Here is a 23,864-nt window from a genome sequence, read left to right as displayed (position 1 = left end):
GACCAAGACCACCCCGGTCTTGGTCTTGGTCTTGCATTTGCTCATCACTAAAGGCGAAGCGTAGACTCAGGTAAACTGGACACAAGTCGCAAACTAAGGAACTCACTCAGATGACTCAGTGACCCGTGTCATCACACCAATCGATTATCTACTTAAAAGCAACCTAGGGGAATTGTATAGTTGAATCCAAACAACTACACAGATTCTAACCGGGAATCGAACCACGATACAACAGTCGCATGCATTAGAAGCTTGATCTAAAGAGGCTCTTCCAAAGTCCTGTGTCATAGCTGTACATGTGTAGCATTGCCGGTCCTCGACGATTTGCCGTCCAACGCAATGGTATCATTCCCCCCTTTCTCCAGAAAGAACAAATTTTAAAAGCCATGATTTTACATATGCTACCCCCATCATGAAAAACGAAGGGGAAGGAAAGACACTTGCACTCAGAAAGGTCTAAACATTAGTTAATACAATCTCGTTGTGTCTGTTTTCCTTTTTTAAAATAATGTTAGTGAAAGATAAACACAACTGCAGGGAAAAGGTGGTAGGCTAATCCTTTACATAGAATTAAATATCGAGCTTTAATCTCAATATAGTTTGCAATTCCTGTGCAACTAGCTTTTTTTTAAATAATTATTTCTTGATTTTCCTTCTAGATGTGTTAAAAAATTAAGAAAAAAAACTTGTTTCTACCTTGAATAGTAAGGAACTTCTTTGTGATAAAGATAAGACTAATTTTCATATCAAAAGTGTGATAACTAACTAAATGCTACGGTCTTCACTACGGTTCGAGTATTATTTTCTTATAGTACTTGACAACCATCAAAGAATTCATACTGGGATTTGTTTGACCATTTGCTTTAACACTGTCCATGTGACCTTAAACCAATACGACCTAAACATGATTTATGAATGTAGTATTCGAATAAAAGCCCAGCTTTTCCAACAAGAAATATTTATTTTAGATAATATAGTTACGACAGATTTTGCCGGCCCGTACAAAAGCGCGTATTGCAAATGCAGGTTAGAACTGGCCCTGCTGTAGAAGCATAACAACGTTGAACTTTATGAAGCAGTTGGATTTACAATATTTGTTTCAGACAACGTTACTATTTGAATGTTTTCGTTACTGAGACAGGAACAAGTATTTACCTTTTAGAAAAAATCTCTTTTATGACAGGCTGTTTGAATTTGTATTAGTCGAACTTAGTAGCTTAAATCATCATAAAATATTTCTCAAAGGAATAATTTGTTCTAAGTCCCATTGTTCTTAAGAAATGTAAAGAAGATGATTTCTGTTCTTCTGAAGGTACGTTATAGCTTTTTTAAAAGTTAGTTAACAACCGAAGTTAGAAACTATGTGTTTTTACAACTTTTACCTTGCATGTATAATGTTCTCCAGGTGCATTAAACCCGTTAGAAGATAAGACAGTTCCTTGGTGTATCATTTCCCATTCGACGTATCTTTTTATTGGGGAAATATATATATTTTTAAAGCTTTTCCTTTTTTACTTTTATTTTTCCAGTTTCAAGCAGTAATATATTCATTATACGGTCTATAACTACTTAAAGAGTTCTAGGACGAACAGTTCTTATCAGCGAATGCCTTAGAGCCATGAAAAATAATTTGTCACCAGCATATACTTTGGAAGTTTTCTTTAGGGAAAAAAATCTAAAAAAAAAAAAGTATTTCCACACACAGAACTCAATACTTTCTCATCACCAACTTTTCTATTTCAAAGTTTCGAGAAATTTTTATTTCCGAATGAAGAACTATCATAATAAAGTGACAAGAAAAGGAATACCTCATAATTTTAAAATAGAACAAAGGAAAAGAAAAAAAAATATTTAAATAAATTTGCTTTTGTGCAGCACAATTGTTATCGCGTGTATCACAGTCCTAGGTTGGGTTCCGGATGTGGTACACAGGTGTTGTACCAAAATCGTGAGGCAACTGGGGAGATATTTGAAGTAAAACATAATGATTTCCATGCAAGAAAACCAAAAAAAAAAAAAAAAAAAAAAAAAAAAACAATGGCTGTGGAACACTATATGCCTTGTACAGCGTCGTTTTGACGTATGATTAGCGTCATACTAAAAGACTGACTACTGCAGAAAACATATGTTAGTCGGACTCTTTAGTGTGGCACTAACACGCGTCAGAACGACTCTGCATAAGGCCCTATATCCTTTGCCACGAATCACCAAATAGGTTTTATTTATTTATTGTTTGTCAACACAACAGGCTATAGCCCAATTACAGTGTTGTAAATCACGCAATTACATGTTCATAACTCTTGATAACATAACTTGAGTTCATAACTCTTGATAATTCGTGATAATAGCATTTCGAAATTTCTTAGGCGACATATCACATATATCAAATTCATTATTATTTATACACATTCTATTATACAAAGCTGTTGTCCTCCAGAATTGGTGATTTCATCATTATATTAGTTCTTGATTTTTTTGCAGTAATAAAGACTAGTGTTTCTATGTCTGGAGTTTATTTATAAACTGGCGTTAATTAGCCGCTTCGCTTTGTTAAAATAAGAAAAATTAGTAATACGTTCCGTTAGTCAGTCACTTTTTACTATTACTACTGGAGCGCTTTCTGCTATCGGTCATTTTCGATCATTTTTATATATCTACTCCTCCCCCAAGTTGCGGGAGTGAATTTGGATTTAAACGTCATCGGAAGTATTACTGTTCACATCAACAACCCCGAAAACTATGGATTTGACACTAATATCGATCATTTTCGATTATTTTCGATAACATATATAAAAAATATCCCCGTCTCTCTCCCCGAAATTGCACCGTCAAAGTGACATGATAGAAACTATCCCAGGCCCGAACCTCATCTACGTTGAAAATGCGATCAACATCGGTCGTGTGCTTCGAGAGTTATTAAGTCACCAACATAGTCACTTACATTTTATATAGATAAATAGGTCCTTTGCTAATCTCTGCAATATTGCAAATAACAAAAGTGAATGTAACTCTTAAGGGTTCACATTAATTTTGAAAGTGACGAAACTCAGGGAAAAATCAAGAGTAATAAATTGACCCAAAACAAGTTAGGGAAATGCTTCAAAATATGCCAATAGTCAGGGAAATTTCTACATTTCACAGAAGAGTAAGGGAAAATGCAGATTTTAGGGAAGTATGTAGTATTCCTATTACTTAGGCGATGTAGATGCGATGTTAACTGCTCAGAAAAGGTATGAAGAACACCTCAAAGATTCAAGAGATTGTAAAAGGTGGTTACATAAAGACTGTAAAAAAAACTTTAGAAACAAAGGAGCTTGAGAAACCTCTAATGATGTTAAAACTTCAGGTTTCAACTTTTATTCTTCAATATAATTCTCTGATTATGGGGAGTACAAACACCCTCCTCTACTGTGGCCAACTCTCGCTGATTAAAAGAGTCTCGCCGGGGAAACGAAGGCGTTGATTGCGTTATATGCAATACCAAAATGGCAAGATACTCCGGAATGATATACTTGGACACTTTTTCTTTCCTTTAATTTTCACACCGGTACCTTTCATTGTGAGATTGATTTTAATTGGACGGCACACTTGAAAGTTCGTATGTAAATATACAGGGTGTCCAATATACAATGCAACAGAGTTTAGGATCGTAGAACGTTTGAACCGGAAGCGATACACATATAATGGAGTTACCAAATGAAGTCTTGTTCATGCATATATTTTTAAACTAGGAAGCAACGATTGAAGTACATTAGGAACCACATAGTGTTTCCAGATGTAACCGAAGTGTAAATTATTCATAACTCATATGTATGGATGTTCTGTCGTTAATTTCAGTTTTAGTTGGAGTAGCTTGGAAACTATGGAGCAGAATAAAGAATTTTTCATTTCCATCAATAACCAATCGGATGAGGACTCTGTAAGGAGGAATTCCATAAATTAACTCTCTCAATTTACAACAGAAGAGCAGATAACCAGAAGATGGAAGAATCCTACAAAGGAGATAGAGTGAACGAAGAAGAGATAGAGAAGGAAGACGACGTCGATGAAAATGAATTAGGACCATCAATTTAACAGTGCGAATTTAACAATGCTTTGCAGAAAATGCAACGTGGTAAATTTCCAGGAATAGACGAAATACCAACTGAAGTGATTAATAATCACGAATAACAACAAAGAAGAAACTATTTAATCTTATTAATGAAATGTACATTCCGGGAAAAATACCAAGAGACTTCGAGAAAAGGATATTGGTACTTATCCCGAAGAGAAAAGGCGCACGGAAATGCGAAGGACACAGAACGATAAGTTTGTTTTTCCGTTCATCAAAAACCCTGTGCAAAATTATCGCAGAACGATTGGAAGAGAAAAATCAAATAACGGCTATCTGAGGACCAGTTTGAATTCAGGAGAAAAAGGGGGGGGGAGGAAAGCAATACTAAGTCTACGGTTGATCATGGAACAGCACATCCGAATAAACAAATTGTGATAATAGCATATATAATTGTGATAGCATTTGTAGATCTAGAAAAAGCTTTTTACAATGTAGACTGGAATATCATGTTCAGAGCGCTGAAGAATCTGAAGGTGGATCACAGAGACCGAAGAATAGTATACCAATTTTAAGGGACCAGACAGCTGTTATAAGAAGAGATCAAAAGGAAGCAAGAATAAGTAAAAGAGTAAGGCAAAGATGTGGACTTTCACCTCTCCTGTTCAACGTCTATATAGAAGAGGCTGTGTTAGAATTCTTTAATAAAAACGAGAAAGGTGTAAAAGTAAATTTCTAGATTTTCAGCACAATAAGCTTCGCTGATGATATAGCACTCTTAGAGGAAAGCGGAAAGACTTACAGGAAACACTTTCAAACTTGAACAACCAGCTGGGAAAATATGCAAAATTAAGATAAATAAGAAGAAAACCAAAGTGATAAAGTGCACAAGAGTAGGACAGGAAGGGGTAAATGCATGGTTAGATGGAGAGAAAATTGAAGACGTTAAGACGTTCCCCTATTTACGAAGTCTAATATTCTCGGATAGAGGAAGTGAAAGAGACGTAAGTTCTAGAATAGCGCAGAATAAACAAGAATTCAGTAAGAAAAGGAGACTGCTAACATTAAAAAAAAAAAAAGTGTCCTTGGATGTTCGAAAACTGTTTATTAAGACCCTGGTATGGAACGTAGCGCACACGGTTTTTGTCCACCACAAAGTTCACATGGCGGGGCTTTACGGATTAGAGACGCGGACATTCAGAAAATCTGAAATATCCAAACTGGAAGCATTTGAAATATGGCGTTGGTGCAGAATGCTGCGCATATCATGCACCGAAAGGAAAAGGAACGAAGACGTACTAAAAGAAGCTAATGAAGGACGACAGATCGTGAAGATAATAGGAAAAGTAGAAATAGCATGCTTGGTCATCTTATTCGGCACTCTGATTGGATCACCGTGTTGATAGAGGAAAAGGCAGAAGGAAAACCAGTAAGAGGAAGACCAAGGATAGAATATCTAGATGCAGTTTCAAAGAAGAGGGCGTATCAAAGTATTAAACAGCTCTCCCAAGGAAGAGAGAAGTTTTAAAGTTTCCATGTTGCCCAATAACCTATGGTTGAGGTGAACAAGAATCTGATGTTTCAGTGCATTAAAAGATGTGTTCAGGATCTGTTTACATTATACAGTTCCTGAAAGCAATGAAAAAGAAACTTTGAAATTATCATGATAAAACTTTTACTTACATGCACCCGGCAACACTGCTATTATCACGAACTGAGTTATCAGTTTTACAGCAGATGCTGGAAGTGCCCCCTGTTTTTATTCAGATACAGGTTCACACGTTTCACCATGTTGGCAGCAACTTTACGAAGACTAGAAATGACAATGTTCTCAATGGCACTGCGAACGTTCGTTTGCAGGTCTTGTATAGTTCGAGGATTGTTCTTGTACACCTTTTGCTCCTATAGAAATGAATAGCAGTGTTGCCGAGTGCATGTAAGTAAAAGTTTTATCATTATAATTTCAAACTTTCATTTTCGTTGTTTTCAGGAATTGCATAATATAGACAGATACTTAAGACATCTTTTGATGGACTGAAACATTAGCAGTGTTGCCAATTCAGAGTGTTAATTTATGAAAACTATCATTTCCCTAGTTCTCCATTACAGAGACCTCATCCGATTGGTTATTGGTGGAAATGAAAAATTCTTTCTTCTGCTCCATAGTTTCCAACTAAACAAACTGAAATTAACGACAGAACACCCATACGTTTGAGTTATGAGTCAATTTACGTGTTTTGTAAAAAAAAAAAAAAAAAAAAAATTATTTACATCTGGCAAATACTGTGTGGTTCCTAGTGTACTACAATCTTTCTTCCTAGTTTAAATATATACATGACCAAGGCTTCATTTTGGTGCAACTTTTACTTATGTATCGCTTTCGGTTCAAAAGTTCTTTAATCCTAAACTCCGGGTTGCATTGTATATTGGACACTCTGTATTATATGTATAATATATGCTCTGGCGTTTTGTATTCCTCGTTCCAAGCACTGCTTATATAGATAATGTTTCGAAAATTAAGGTACTGGTAATCTTAAAGAAATGAATAGAAGGGAAATACCGTTCCTTCTATGTTGAGAACCATTATTTGCATGAAAATATTTTTGGAATTGAGAGATGAACTAAAATCGTCAGTGGTTGTTGGGTTTTTAAATTACAATATTTCATTTCAAGACTGAAATTCAATTTTAATTCTTATAACAAACTTTGAATTCAAATACCGAAAATCGATTAAGGTTTCTGAAACCGAAAAAGAGTTGTGGTTTTGAAAACAAAAAATCGATTTTGGTTTTAGAAATCGGTAAACCTTGTTTAGAATTTCAAAGCCGATAAATTGATGTCGGCTTTTGAGACCGAAAAACTGGTTTAAGTTTTCAAAACTAAAGCCGAAAATCGATTTTCAGGTAGGCTATTCGATTTTTCAAAAAATCGAAAACAGAAAATGTCATTAAATACTAACAGCACTAGTGACGAGTATTAGTTCTCTCGACTTTATAATCCTTTGGCGTGGGAGACCCGGGTTCGATTCCTGGCGGGAGCTCATGTGGTTCGGATTCCTAGTTAATCAGTAGGTCCACGTCTCATATAGCATCACTGCTGAAAGAAACGTTAAAATCAACTCATCAACCCGAATTTATAACTTTGATATTAAGCTTCATCTTAACCCAAACGGTATTCTTTTCTTACGTTTAACATACGTTTTGTAATAGATTATTCGATCTCCTGCGCTTTGTTATTTGAAATCATTAAAATCCTCCAGAGCATTTTATGTGCACAGTTCATTGACATATTCCCTCGAAATAACTACTTTTTACGTTTGAACCACTTGGTTGATGTCAACTATTGCAACATAAAAGTACTATTGGAGAAATGAAAGAAATTCACAGCATACTTTTGTATTTAAATTTCGTAAAAAAAAAAAAAAATCAACATTCAAAAAGAGAAAAGAGAGAGAGAGAGAGAGAGAAAAGGAAAGTAGAAGTTAAAATTGATGAGAGAGGTTAATCGAACTATTTTTTTCCTGTTCCCTTGTTACTTTTTTCTCCTGTTTTTAACATCTTCCATATTTTGAGACCATTGAATTTTCCTGGGTTTGTTTAGCTCCGAGAATTTAATTATTTTCATCGTCACTGGCATTGCTTGCTATGCAGAGTTGTAGTTGTGTTTGAGAGTTGTAGAGGGGGCAAGAACGCACGAAGCGTCGGTAAATTCAAGAGAATGGAAAGCAGGGAGGGGAAGAAGAGAGAAGACAAGAGATGCACTCCACAATATAAGGCTACATTTTGTGGGACCGCAATCAGCTTCACAGCGTGATGTGTGCAAACACATTGTATGTGCCGGCAGAATCCCTCAGAATTGTTTTAAAACAACCGTACTTTAATCACTTTATTCAAGGAATTGCTTGGTACTACGTCCCTGTAAGTGTGCCTACAAATATTTATGGGCAATACATATATGTGGATACATATGTCTGTAGACTAGATGAGACTACTTGTAATCATCTTCATTTATTTTGATTACACTTCGAAATAAAGTTTGAGTGGATGGGTTTAAAGAGTCATTTCAAATTCCTCTATGTAACACACATTTCTTTATACAATTCAATTGTTTAGCATCATATTTTTCTTTTGTCTTTGCATCTAAGAGTATTCCCGAACTGTTTAACGAAGGCAAAAGTATAACGTTATGTTTTTACGTTATTTCATTAACCTTGTTACATTCAAAATATATATATTTCAATTAGTACACAGTTGTTCCTGGAGTCATGAAATTATAAAATTATTTCATTAACAGTTACTCCAAAAACCTAACTACACATACCTTGTTTTAAACTTTGATAGTTCTGGTTGTTAACAGCGACACAACTAGACCAGTTGTCGCCCGGAGCAAGAATTCGCCTTAGTGGCCCCCCTTCCGTGGCCAAACAAACCAAAACGTTCCCCGACTACACCTAATATTGGCAGCAGACAATAATTCTTCTATTTCATTTTTTCTTCAAGTGCTAGACCTATAGCTTGACTTCAAAATCGCAGAACATAATTTTTAGTAGAAGGAAGATAAAACACCAAATTAATTCGTATTTGATTGCCAAATAATCTGAGAGTAGCATGCTTGACATATTCTTATAGTCTTATCATAATAACTGCAGATCACTGTGTTTTTGAAATTATATCGGGATGTGCATATGCGTAGAATGAATCAACAGTCTGTTGCTTTAGAATAGAATATTTAATTATGTCAGACAGTCAAGCTGTTGTGTTGAGTGTTACACCCGGACATTTTACAGATCTCTTAAATCGATGTAAGTTAAATGAAAACACAAAAGACTGAAACTAAAATTTAACTTTACAGGCTCTTTTGGTTGCAAAGGTTTTTACAATGTTCTCAAAAGTTAGCTTGAAGCTAACTTATGCTCTGTGGATATGATCCTAAGGTTGGTGAGTCGTTGTTGTCCTGTTAAGTTTCTGAGGTAATTTTTTAATGATCTTTAGTTTGCTGAAGCTCCTTTCCTTGCCTTATAGTGAAAATAAATATTTGCCCAGTGTTGCGCAGCCCCCCCCCAATCCGCCGCCAGGGGCAGAAGCCCCTTTTGACCCACTAGTTATGTTACTAGTTGTTGAAACGTAAACTTGTACCTTTTATTAGTGATTAATTAAAATTAAATTTTTTGGTTATTTTTATAGTACATATTGTATTAAATAAAGTTTAACTTAGAAGGAAGCAGTATTCCAACCTGTCCTGAGTGAACAATCTAAATAGGTATGTTTTATATTTTCTATGGAATTCAAGTAAAGAATCAATCCGCCTTTAATTGCTGGAATTACAATTTACTAATAGAAAATAAAGTACAATATGGGCTTCTTGTATGAGTAGCTATCAATTCTTATTACACAAATGAATATACGCAGGGGAAACCATAACTTACGCTCAAATTCGACTCTTATTTAAATTTTACATACATCAAGAAAAGCAACGTACATAAATATGATAAATGAACCTTTCGACCAAAGTCCAAGATCATCTGTCTTTTGTATATGACTGTTACTGTATCTGAGTAAAATCTCTGTTCTCCCTTGAAGTTTTAAGTTTTTTTTTTAAATAATTAAACTTGAGCAATAAAAAATTGAATTGTAACAAGTAACATACATGCATTGTTAACTCCAGCACCATCCTTGTATTTTTAAAACAGCTTGAGGAAAGATGACAAAATTTTGGACATTGGTAATTGGGGTGGAGCACATCAGATGGTGGTATTTGGCATCATGGTGGCCATTTTGAATTCAGATCCAATATTTCAAATAGCAAGGAGGACATATGACTAAAGTTAGATAAAAATAACTTCAGATTGGTATTTTCGTGAAATCTTAGCTTAAAATCATGTATCGTATGTCTCGCTTCCCATCTGAAATATTGAACCTGAATTCAAAATGAAGGATCTCAAGATGGCCGCAATGATGCCAAATTGCACCATCTGGTGCGCCACTACACCAATTATCCACATCCAAAGTTTCATCATCTTTCCTCAAATCGTTTCAAAAATAAAGTTAGTGCTGAACTTTTACCTCACCCTGTACTATTGAAAAACGTGAAACTATACTTTTATTGGTGAAGAATCATGCTTCCTGTTTAGCAAAATCTGAGATGAAGCTTCTGTTTCTCCACACAGAAGAAGACCTCTGACGTTGGTTATCTAAAATTCTCCATATTTCTCGTTCACGATTTCCTATGTAGTAAGATAGAGATAAAATAGGATTACACAGACAAAATGACATTACTTCGGTATCATGACTGTTTATTTTATGCTAATGTTGATTAGATTTTATTTATTGATTGATTGATTAGGTAGAACAACAACAGAAAGAAGTGCAGAAGTCTTACTAAACGCTTGCAGAGCCATTGACTTAGAAGTAAATGCAGAAAAGAACTAAGCATATGCAAGTTCATCGCTATCGTAATACTGTAAATTATGGATATCAAATAATACTTTCGACAAAGTGGATTCTTTTAAATATCTAGGATCAATATTAGCAAACCAAAACCACATTCACGAATAAATTAAATGTCGACAAAAAGCGGGGAATTCGTCTTATTATTCAGTTGAAAATATCTTATTGTCGCGAATTCTGTCGAGAAATTTGAAGCTTAAAATATATAAAATGATATTCATGCCTGTTGCGCTGTATTGTTGTGAAACATGGTCGCTTACTCTGAGGAAAGAGCGTAGTTTAAAAGTATCTGAGAGCAAAATCCTGAGACGAATATTCGGACCCAAAAGGAACGGGAATGGGGAATGGCGAAAACTTCGTAACGAGGAACTGCATAATTTATAGAGTTTACCAAACATTGTTAGAGTCATCAAATCTACGAGGCTCAGGTGGGCAGGTCATGTAGCCAGGATGGAAGAAAGTACGAACACTTTCAGTTTTAACTGGAAGTCCAATCGGAAAACGACCATTCGGAAGACCTAGGCGCAGATGGGAGGATTATATTAAGATGGATCCCGCAAAAATAGCGAAATAAAGAGGAAACTGGATCCAGTTGGCTAAGGACAGTAGTCAATGGAGAGCATTTGTAAAAGGCATTGAACCTCCGGGTTCCATAGGTCATAGTGTTAGTTTGTTAGTTGATTAGATTTTAAACTGACACAGAATATCAGTCCAACATCTAATTACAAAGTTTAAAAGTGGAATTAGAGTTTCAGTCAGCCCCCCTATAGAATAAATGAAGTATTACACTGTTATTTGCTACAAAATTGGCTAACAAAAAAAGCTCATCTTGGTAAACATGAAATGATGGATAGAAACATACCTTTACGTCTTCCATATCACTAAAAGATACCTTATAAAAACAAAAGATCTATAAAGAAATGGAAAGACAACTAGGATGGTAAGAAAGAAAGCATATAACACGCACTTAATTTACAGTAACAACTTTTTAATTTCAGAGAAGAATAGTTATAAAGTATGGAAACCATTCGTCTTGTTACGTGCTACTCGATTTTAAACTTCCAAAGTACCCCTACTTTAGGAAAAAAGATACAGAAAATAATGAAAGGACTGCAGAGTTATTCTTTCTTGAGAATATACTGCCCCTAACGACAAGCATTTGGAGTCCGAACAAAAAACTAATTTCTAACTGTCGAAGTAATTGCAGTTTCTCTTCCCTCTTCCCACTAGCATTTAATTGGCGCAGAGACCAATGAGCTGTACATTATAGACTGAAAGAGTATTTTCACCCTTCTAAAGGACCCTTCGTCATATTAGGTTCCTATTCCCTTTCTTATTGCATTGTTCTCACATATACACGTAACGTTATCTTTTTCCTACAAGGAGTAAATGTTTATTATGAACGTAGGATAGGGAAACGGTGCTACTCAAACCATTAGTTAACACACCTCCTCCTTGTCTTTCTTTCAACACATTCTTTCGCGTTTCACGTTAGACAATTCCCAAATTTTCATGACTGTTTGCTTCCTTTACGAGACACTTTTTCTCTGTTTTTTTTAAATACTTGCTCTCACTAGCAAAAAAAGGGGGGAAACATTTTGTTGTGAGGGTGTTAAAACCAGCATCTGGGGCCTCGTTTTCAGAAAAGCGTCATCAACTATTTAAAGGGCTTACAAGACATTAATGGAAAGGGGAAAATGATGTTTCGAAAGCAAAAAAGAAGAAAAAATAATGCTATGTTTCCAGGTGTTTTTGAGAACATCGGTTCAAAGAGGAAGAGAGATTACTACCTTTACAAAGTTGTTTTTTCACAATAACATCACTCCGCCTATAACACTATATAAATGAGAATTCTTATAATACATATATTTGTGTCTATTGGGTACATTGTTACTCTCACTTCAATAAGGACATGATTATCTCTAATGCATAAATGATCTGCATTAAAAACAGATCTGAAATTTTCCATAAAAAATGTTTACTTGCAAATGTAGTTAAGGAAAAGGGACACAATTTCTGTAATTAAGTCTTCCAACTTCGAATTTACGATTCTTATGTAGAAAATGGTAACTTTCTCACATCTTCTTTGCCTAATTACCTCACTTTACCTCAGTATTACCCGTGAGGTAACTGAATATGGAAGATCTTTTCCTTTTGTATATATTTGGGGTTGCTTACACACTTACTAATATTATTCAGAAATTTCCTTCTGTTAGGTTTCTAATAACGGAATAGTTCACGAAGTTCGTGACCCAGAAAACCAGTCAGTCAGGCTCATGGCCCAATAGACCCGTGACCCGCAATGACCCAGAGACGACGAAACATTGTGATACTTACGGGAAGTGTGTGTGTGTGTGTAAGTATTCTAATGTAGTTCTAACAAATACCATTTTCTCCTTATTAAATTTATACTTTTGTTTCTAGCTTGGTGTATGCGTTTGTGGGTATCAAAGTATTGCGCTGAATAATAACCAAAACATTTCTCAGAGTATGAGAATCACATAAAACTTAAACTTTATATATTTGTGAGGAATCATCAAAGTTGAATAGAATAAACCTTTAAAGTTTGTCGTTTAGAATATAAACCTTTAAAGTTTGTCGTTTAGAATATAAAAGATGCAGATGAATTCAAACAGGTTTTGATAGATCTTTCTCTGTATAGTCTTTGTTCAAAAAACACTATATTATTTTTCAGCATGGAAAGACGAACAAACATGAAATTAAATTTTAAACAATCAAGAAATGTCACCCAGAATGATCGAGCTCGAGTAGTATACATCATTAATCGACTCTAAAATTCTACATTAATGCTGCAAAGATGATATTTCAACTGCTTCTGGATGATCGGATTTGTTCGGGTCACCGGGTCTGTCTGCGTCACTGGGGCTGACCGATTCACCGGATCTGTCTGGACAATTGGGCTTCACTGACTCTCGTCTGTCTGGATCACCATGCCTGAGTGTCACCGGATCTGTCTGAGTCACTGGACTTCACCGAGTTACCGGGTCTCTTAGGTCACTGGGACTGACGATTCAACAGGTCTGTTTAGGCCACCGGATCTGTTTGGGTCACAGAGCTTTACTGAGTCTCCGGGTCTGTCTGGGTCACCGGGTCAGACCGAGTCACCAGATCTGAGTCACTGAGCCTCACCGAGTCACCGGGTCTGTTTAGGTCATAGGGTCTGTCTGGGTCACTGGGACTAACGATTCACCGGCTCTAACGATTTACCGGGTCTGTTTAGGTCACCAGTTTTGTCTGAGCCACTGGGACTGATCAATTCACCGAGCCTGTCTGGACAAATGGGTCTGACCGAGTCACCGCGTCTATCTGGGTCGCCGGGACTGACTAAGTCACCGGGTCTGTTCGGGTAACCAGTCCTGAATGAGTGATCGAGTCTGAGATGCTATATCTAGGTCTATGACTTGAACAAAAGCCATTACCTGTTCCATCTCTGCTGGTTACTAACAAATACGAGTACCAACCTCGTTCACCCACTTGACCTTCAGTCTCTCAATCTTACGTATCCCCATGTTGAGGATGAATGAAATTCAAGTGAAATCTCAGAATGTTTTCGACACAGGATTTCTCAAATTAACTTACAAAATACTGTATGTAAAAGTGTAATTTCTTTATATTTAGTTTCGACAAGGAATAGACTATGAAAATGTTTGGTAACAATATTACAAACTTTAAAAAAAATGCTTGTTGAACGAGTAATCTGTAAATATTAAATTTTAATTGGAACCACCAAATAGCTTTTTGCTATTAAGTCTGATATGTATAAAATATTTGACTTCACCTACAATGGTTCATAGCGGTGAAAGATTCAGATACTATTGATCACAACTGCGATGGATTATTAGACTAGATTCATATTGCAGAATCGTTTTGAGGCATGATTAGTGCCATACTAAAGAGTTCGACTAACGTTTCCTGCAGTATTCAAACCTTTAGTATGCCGCTAATCATGCGACAAAACGACTCTGCATAAGGCCCAATATGTTTATTTCTTTTTGTCTGAGTATTTGACCTGTAGGCAGGTTTCGGAATATTAGTCTTAAAATATTTTTTCTGCTTCTATCTTTACGTATCGTAATAATATTATTGATCTCCTGACATTGGGTAACCGTCGGAAAAAGTGGTTGCGTTTCAGTTTTTACCCTAAACCTTCCGAACACTCTTAAGGTCCAGTACATTTGTTAGTAGGGAGACAGACAAGAGTCCGACCCTATGTATATATGGAACAATACTTTTTGAACATACACTGTGTCTGTAACGCGAAACACAATAGAGTTGGGCTTTCACATTCCCTTGAACTCTCCATAACACTCAAAGTTAAAATACCCTCTTTAAGTCGAATGTTTAAAAATTACAACCTCGATAAGTCGATTTTTAAGGATTTCATAATCATATTTAAAAACTTTCGGTAACTCGAACTTTCGTATCTGCGAACCTCTAAAAGTTGAAGTTTACCTCTATAACTCGAATTTCTTTTGGGGCCGCGGTGGCTCATTGGTAGAGCATTCACCTCTGGTGCCGGGTTCGATCCCAGCCCCTGCCAAGTGAACTTTGTGGTGGACAAACACCGTGTGCGTGGGTTTTCTCGGGGTTCTCCCGTTTCCTCCCACTTTCTTCATTCCACCATTTCATTCATTACTCATCATCACCGTCTCCTTTAGCCTAACCGGCATAACCGTGGGACGTAAAACTCAAAGATTTCATTTCATTTTTTCGAATTTCTTTTGTGATCTCGGTAACACAATGCCATAGCTCTATGCTTTTACGCATTTGTTATTGTTGCTAGTCTTGTCATTGTTGATAATGCGTGCTGTAATTGTGTTTCACTCGTGTCTAGACATGAACTGTCCTTCTCCAAAACAATATATTTACATTTTTTTTATTTTTACTAATAATCTTATTTAATTTAAGGAACTTTCACAACTTCAGACTCTAGAGCAGCGTTTCCCAACCTTTTTCAACTTGCGGCACACTACGGGTGTTACTTGGATTCTTGCGGCACACTTATAGATATTAATTGTAAATATAAAACACAGTGGTATTTTTTCTGTGGTATTTTTATTGATCTCCTTCTCACAGAGAAGAAAGCTCGAACACTGGTTTCTCCTCGTGGTAAGTCATTATGCTTATTTTTCATTCTAATTTAAAAATAGAAAACAATTGCAATGAAATATTGGACTCAGGTTTTTAAAAATACGCTCTCTTTTTAAAAACTGTATACAACCTTTTACTAAGAAGGAAGATCACTAAATAACAAACGAACAAACAAATCTCTTTTACTTTTAAAACACAAATGTTGGTAATTTGTCGAAAGGATTGAATGATATTTTGAATTTTCAAGTTGCGAAATAGTCTGCAACAATAAAGAAGCAATAATGGTCATCACAATGACAACAAATACTTTTTTCAACATTAGAAATGTACACAACAGTAACACGGTATGAAACTTAAAATTGTAGACTCATAGTAGAGGTTCATAGTAATGTGAAATACAAATATACATTTTCCCCTACGTTTTACAATTTGATTGCTATAAAATTAATAATTTTATTTCGATTTCTCGCGGCACACCAGCGGTCCATTCACGGCACACCGGTTGGGAAACGCTGCTCTAGAGGTTAAACGAATAAAACTTCGAGTTATAGAGTTTGAACAAATAAAACTTCCAGTTATAGAGGTTGAACAAATAAAATTTCGAGTTATAGAGGTTGTATAGACACTTTTCATGAGGAATGTGGAACCTCGAATTTTTGTTGTGGTCACCTTCATAACTCGAACCTTGATTACTTGAAATACTCGATAGCTCCAATCTTTGTCTATTCCATTCAGCTTCGAGTTATCGTGGTCTCACTGTATATTGAGCTTGTATTATTCTACGACGCATCAGGAAGGAGATTCTCAAGTTGATGTAATCAGATTTCCTGAAAATACCTCCCATGTCCCGAAAATTTAAATAATACGAGAAAACTTGTCAATTCCTATACGAATCCTATATGTGAAGTATTGGGTCCTATGGTTCAGAGACTTGGACATTACGGAAGTTAGGAAAGAAATACTTAGAGAACTTCGAATTGTGGTGTTGGGGGAAGATGAGGAAGATAAAATGGACGGAGAGAGTAACCAAATGAAGATGTTTTAAAACAGCTAGGAGAGAAGAGGATGCTTTTAGTCAGCGTTTTTGTAGAAAGTCTAGTTTGATTGAAAAATGAAATCTTTAAGTTTTACGTCCCACGATTATGCCGACTAGGCTAAGGATGCGGTAATAAGTGAATGAAACGGTGGAACGAAGACAGTGGCAGGAAACGGGAAACCCCGAGAAAACCCAAACAAACGGTGTTCGTCCACCACAAAGTTCACTTGCTGCGAAGTTCACCCCATTGCATCAGAGGTGAACGCTTTAGTTTGATTAGACTCATCTTGCGATGAAACCTTCTTCATACCGTCATCGAGGCAAAGCTGGAAGGAAAGCGAGAAGTACAAAGAGAAATAAAAAACACAAAAACATCGAGAAACGTGGAAGAAATATTTTCAGACGCAAACCTAAAGAAAAAGAAAAAGTAAAACAACTCTGATCCTGTCAACAGTTATAATAATAATAATAATAATAATCCTCGTATCCTAATTATAAACAGGAAACGTCTACGTGCCTCACGCTAATCCGATAATAAATAGTTGCGCTAATAGATATTCCTACCTGTATTATCAGGAGTTAAACTACGAGAGAAAACTTGCCGAATATCAGTTATGACGATTTCTATTTCAAATCTAGATTTTGGCCAAGTCTTAATTCAGAACAGTGATTAAAAACAAGAAAATAAAGTTTTAACTCCATTCTCTCTGTCTTTTATCCTTTGCTCTTATGTAAACTAGCAGTGCGATGGCGTAAAAGGGGTTGCATATACACAAGGTGTTATTAGAAATTACGAGAAACGTACATTCTCTTTCGCATACATTAATACCATCCAAAATCTGACCCGACCGAGCCGAAAACCGAAAAAGGGCGTTATAAACGATTAGATTCACTATGTGGGACAGGTAAACTAGGACTCCACATTTTAGTTCATCACAAAATTTTAAATTTCCTTCATCTCCTGAATTTAGCAAACTTTCAGGTGATATAGTTTTGATTTGTTCAATGAACAATATACTTTCAAGCAGGTTAGAATATATACATATACAAAAGAAAATAAAAATTTACAGTTGTGTTGTCTAGAAAGTTCTTTCAAATTTCTTTATGCAATTATTATTCAAGGCTACTTATGGCGTATATAACGAAGTTTTAAATAGTTCTATGCTATTTTCAGGATTTTCCAACTTAAGAGGCCCCATCACGGCGAAATTAAAATACTGCTAATTTTACAGTAATTATGTAATATCTTCAAATAGACAGAAGATAATCCAAATGTGGAACAAGAGCGCACTAGACAATATTCTTTTACATGAGATACCTTTATCGCGACTCGCTTACCTGCTTTAAATTTCCAGCAATATAGAAAATGTGCATTTATTTTCGCGTTTCTAAATAGCTACAAACAGAAAGGTACTAAGTGACTCGTGAAAACGGTACCTTATGCAAAATAATATTGTCTCGGGCTCTCTTGCTTCACATTTAAATTATCTTTATCTCTTTGAACATATCACATAATTAGTGTATTTTAATTTCGAAGTGATTAGGCATTTTATTAATCTTGACTAGGTAATTGATCAAGAAATACAAGCCAACAAAGATTATTTATTTATTAAGAAAGGGTTAATGACGGGAGCTTGGGGTAAAAGTGGCACATTTATTTTTTTTCATTTTTCTGAATGTTATTACACTGTTTTTAGAAGAAAGAAAGACTAAAAGAAGGAAAAAGCAGAACAAGAAAGAAGAAGTTGAAGAGAAGGTTGCTTCCTCGTTTAATTCTGGCTGCAGAGAAATGAATTGCCGGAACAGTATAGAAACTCCTATTTAAACACCATTATTCATAAGGGCCACTTTCACCGTTGAAACAGCTGAAATAAAACCCGGCTTTTATAGTAGAGAAAAGTTTGTCTAAAGTTGAGAAACAGCACCAGGTTCGCTGATGGTGGTACTACGATGGTAGAAGTAACTCTTCTTTTTCTTTGTGTCCCTTCCCACTACGCGTCTGCCCGCTTGTGCAAACGTGCCAGCAAATTCTCTATCTCTTCTTCCTTCCTTTTCACTTCTTCCTTCCACAAGTTTTTTTTGTTCCTCTTTTTTTTTTTCGCTTTTTCCAGCTGGACAAAGTTTCTTACATAACTAAGATCTTGTGTTCTTTTTTTTTTGTACTCTTAAAGTAAAACAATAGCCGAATCATATTCCTGGGTTACAGCCAACACTTCTATTTGAAGTAATGATTTTAAATATTTGGCGTATTCCATTCGCAATTTTTGAGGTATATACTGAAATATTGTACCAATAAGTAAGGTTTATAAAAAACGAACTGTAATTTTATTATACTTGGAACACACTATTCTTTTTTTTAAATACTTTTAACTATTCTGGAATCTTAACTATAAAATCGTTATGCTCTACTAGGCTCTTAAATAATGTGAGACAAAATAAAGAATGTTATCAAAATGTAAATTTTATAGTTCAGTGTGAACCTACGGACAGGCTGCAGGCTCCTTCCTCATACTTCTTATCCTGATCCATGATAGTGTATTAAAGTTTTAAATAATATTATATGGTATATTTATTTCCATTACAATACGAAGCGTGCGAGATATATAAATTAATCTGAAGTCAAGCTCCGTTTTTTTTTCTTCTCGCTTGGTACCTATCAGCATGGGTTAAATCATAGTCCTGTGTTTTTCCTTCTTCACTGAGAAAACTAGTTGGAGAATACACGAACGAATCTTAATCATCGCTTATAATGTTGGGAAATAGAAACAAATGAGGAAGAGTAGCATGATTAAATTATTTGTGGGGACCTGGATCAGATGTTGGAATATAACTAACTGCAGTAATAAGTACAATGGAGTCCCTAGAACTCTACACTCGATCACCCGGCAGTCAGGATAAGTCGGCTACACCCTGACAGGGCGAAAAATCCCGTACCCAGACCTCACGTTCATTATAGACAGTTTTATGCCTTTATAAAATATTCTTCTGGGGTCTGTCTTATCAGGTAAATTGATGTACAGTGTGTATTCATTAATTTTCATTTTCATGTATACCCTATAGTAAAGGCTCTATGCCTTCAAAAATAAGTACTTTTCTTTTGTTTAAGGGTAATTGGGAAATTTATTCTCTGTTGTATTCTTAAGCAACCAATACAAAAAAGTACAGTACTGTATTTTTTGATGAAACTCTCGTATTTATTCTTTTTCACCCCATTCCCGACAAATTGGCGGCATTTTACTGGGGGGAGGCGCGGTGGCTCAGTGGTAGAGCGTTCACCTCCGGTGCTTGGGGTCCGTGGTTCGATCCCAGCTCGCGGACTTTGTGGTGGACAAACACCGTGCTCGTGAGTTTTCTTGAGGTTTTCCCGTTTTCTCCCATTTTCTTCATTCCAACATTTCATTTATCTCTCATCATCACCGTCTTCTTTAGCCTAACCAGCATAACCGTGGGACGTAAAACTTAAAGATTTCATTTCATTTTCAAATCGGCATTTTCACAAACTCAGCCATCCTTTGGTCTACATCAGGTCAAGTTTTTGAGATACTTCTATACCATAGCAGCGTTAAAATATAATTTTAGAAAAGATAAAAAGAATAGTGTATAATGTTGGATTTGAGATGTTAAGTTTTTGTACCTTTTGTTTGATAATATTGAGTATTCATTTATATTGTATAAATTACATAAATGTGTTTTCATTTATATCAGCTCATGTGGAAATCATATTTGATATTAATGAACGCATCTTGTAGTATGCATATGTTGTTGTTGATTTGTATTATGTGTGGTTATATATCTTAGTTACATATAAGAATGTTTTTGTATCGTTAGACCTAACTATTGTTACATTTTCTCCTGGGTTGAGTCCCTGGAAAACTGCTTTTTCACTATAATCAATAATTCATGGTTCGGAATGCCTGGATTTTTACACATACAACATAATACGAACTTGAAACATCTTCAATCACATAAGGAAAAAAATATTACCGAGGAGATGAAGATTTATTGGCAATTTCAGTCCGAAAATATGAGAACAGAACACATGAAAATTTCCACACCAATATCAGAAATGATAGAATAAATAATAATAATAATAATAATAATAATAATAATAATAATAACAAAAATAATAATAATAATAACAACAACAACAACAACAATAATAATAATAATAATAATAATAATAATAATAATAATCTCAGTACTTATTTTAAAATGTCCTTATTTAATGTGTTGTACTTATGATAATTCACAATTTTATTTTCCACAATGTTCACACTACGAAAAGGGGTTAGCAGCTCCCGCGCAGTTGCCTTCTTGGAAATGAAGCAGAAATTGGTATTTCATACTGTCGTAGATGATAATTAATATGCAACGGATAACTTTCTTCAAGTATTTTCAGACTTGTTATAGAACTCTTCTAAACACTGCATCACATTTAGAGATATGAACAGGCCGAGCTTAGGAATGCCGACACTAGTTTCTCTTCAGGTGAGGCCGGGCTTGGGCCGATTAATTGCAGTTCCTTAATAATTATTGACTTTCATTAAATGCTAATTGGAATAAGATGAAACATTGAAGTCTGCGTGCTCGCAGGTGAAGTATAAGATATTACAAACAATTCAATATTTACAGTTGGTGTTGCTTAGCGGCGGTTTGCTTGCCGGGCCAGGCCGGGCCGGGCTCGGGCTTGAGCCAAAAATCTTTAAAGTTTTCCGAACCCGGGTTCGGATGGGTCTAAGTACATTCGGAGTGGATTGGACTTGGGCCGAAACATTCGGTCTGCAGGTCTCTTACCACCGTTTAATATTATTCATATACTTATTTCAGTACTATTGAAACAAGAGTTAACGTGGCTCGTGCGATGAGGATTCGGCGCGCTCTGAAAGCAAAAGAATGATTTCTCAGAGTTTGGTTTATCCTTTGTGTTCCCAATCGGTAAAGTTCCAAAGAGTTGCCAATAGTTTGTTTTGAATACTCAGAGTAATCAAATGAAATATAATATGTAGAACATACATAAATTATGCTTCAAATAAAATATTCACTCCTGACAACTATGACTCTGTTACAGAGCAGCTGTGTTTTGTGAGATGGTTGCTAGCCCATAGTTTCCCCATATACTTCGAAATGTTTTCAGCTCAGTATGTATGAAAAATACTTTAAAGATCGCTAAAGGTTTAAAGATAACTTATATAACAATTATTCAGTCCAACTAATTTCTAATTAGGAGTATTACTGACTGATACACCTGATGCAGTGATAAAATAGGTTTGCAATGAAGAGATCCTTTGTACTGGTAGCTACGACGAACTAAAGAATTTCGTTTATCGTGTTATGTTCTTTGAACACAGAAAAAATGAAATATTGTTTTTTTTAAAACTGCTCTGTATAGTCGGGGACAAAAGTACATATGGAACCGGAAAGCGTTTAGAGAACCCGGTCTTACAAGTGAAGATACAGCTAAAATATATACTGTAGGACCCACAAGAAATTAGATAGTTGTAACAAATAGTTTCAGAATCTAGGAAAAGTATGTTTACATAATTCCCAACTCAACACAAATGTTTTCTCAATGGGGAAGAAAGAACACTGTTCTGGTATTACTTTCTCATTAAAAAATAGATAATATAATGCTTATTTCGGCATTCAGAATATTTCAAATTCGTGAACATTCAGATCATATGTCACTCATTTATTTTGTTAATTATTGGAGTATAATCCTACTAGAGTCTCGGGAGAGCCAATTTTCATGTTGGGGTGTCCAGCATGGTAAATATCATTACATAGATCTGTCCCTATCTCTCTGCTTTACGATTTACTAATATTTTATCAATTTATAAAACATTATTTTTTATGATGAAGTTGATAGATTTAACTTCATTGTTTTACTTAATTTTTAAACCTTTGAATTCTCTAATATCTATTACAATATATCTATTGACACTGTTAATTATGAGCTACGCAATCTAAAAACACAAATCTTATTGTTATATGATTGTTATTTTACTATTAGAATAACCATTGACCTTATTTACACTGAAGTAGAAAAATTTTTCCTGCTCTTCGGAAGAATAATAGGTGTTATCCAAGTAAAATTTCTACTTTGGAGGCCACAGTGGCTCAGTGGTAGAGCGTTCCTTTGTATTACATGGGGTCCTTGCTTCTATCCCAGCTAGCTCCAAGTGAGCTTTGTAGTGGACAAACACCATGTGGCTTTGTTATCTCGGGGTTCTCCCGTTTCCTCCTACTTTCTTCATTCTACCATTTCATTCATTTCTAATGATCACAGTCTCCTTTAGCCTAGCCGGCATAAACACGGGACGTATAACTTAGATTTAATTTCATTTCAAAATTTCTACTTTGTTCGTTTTAATATGGAAAAATTGTATGCTTTATCTTTCAGGTGAAATGGAGTCGCAACAGCTTCCCTGTGATGGCTTCTGAACGAATAACTGTGAGCAGCAACGGGAACAAACATTATCTCACAATAATAGACCTCCAACAATCTGATTTTGGAAACTATAGTTGTTCAGCTTCTAATGACTTGGGAACTGCTAAACAGCACATGGAATTGTCAGGTAAGAATACATGCTACTCAAGTACAATAATAACTTAATTCTATATTTTAAGTCCAAATCTGCTTTCAGATTCTAGACCATACGAGTATATCTCAACTAGAAATAAAGTTCAACACATGACAAAAGCTTTTCTTTTCCAAGCTTTCGACTGCCCTTGTGACTTTTTGCAAGTGTAGTAACAGGAAGGTAAAAAACAATAGAAAACTATGGAAAATTTAAAAACTTAAAAAAAAGAAACGCATAATGAAGGCATTCAAATAATGGCTATCAACGTTTTACTGTGGACTTGTTTGTAGGATCAAGCGTTGATAAGCATTCTTTTCTGAAACTGGAAGAAGTCTTCTCGAACAATTTTGTGTATTACAGGGAAATTAAAATTTTTCGTATACGATTAACTGAACCTGCGCTCTCTACACAGCACATCATTCACATGAGCATGAACGTCCTTGCTATTCCTCACAACATCTGTACTTGTCCCTTTACAGACACAAGTGAAGAACATCTTGATAAAAAAAAAAAAAAAAAAAATCGGCAAGGGGTACGATAAAGGCGAGATTTTTTTTCAACATTTCACACCGGTTGCAAGATTTGAGCCTACTTGTGGTTACAGTTACTAATTTATGTATGATCAGTGATTTCTTTCT

At 35.4% G+C, this 23,864-nt stretch overlaps 1 protein-coding gene across 3 annotated transcripts in view; it reads left to right on the top strand.

Annotated features, from left to right (window-relative positions):
* klg (klingon) overlaps positions 1-23,864 on the top strand; it is a 1,029,592-nt gene that overhangs the window by 964,127 nt on the left and 41,601 nt on the right. For all 3 annotated transcript variants that reach the window (XM_081726054.1, XM_081726053.1, XM_081726052.1), the window contains one exon: positions 23,046-23,220. In XM_081726054.1, the coding sequence (XP_081582180.1) occupies positions 23,046-23,220 (175 nt within the window). The remainder of the gene's footprint in view (positions 1-23,045; positions 23,221-23,864) is intronic.

The sequence above is a fragment of the Thermobia domestica genome, chromosome 9, assembly GCF_964235325.1.
Source record: "Thermobia domestica chromosome 9, izTheDome1.hap1.1, whole genome shotgun sequence".
NCBI classification, from domain to species: Eukaryota; Metazoa; Arthropoda; class Insecta; order Zygentoma; family Lepismatidae; genus Thermobia; species Thermobia domestica.
Note: the sequence above shows the minus strand (reverse complement) of the source record. Positions and strands in the feature narration are given on the sequence as shown.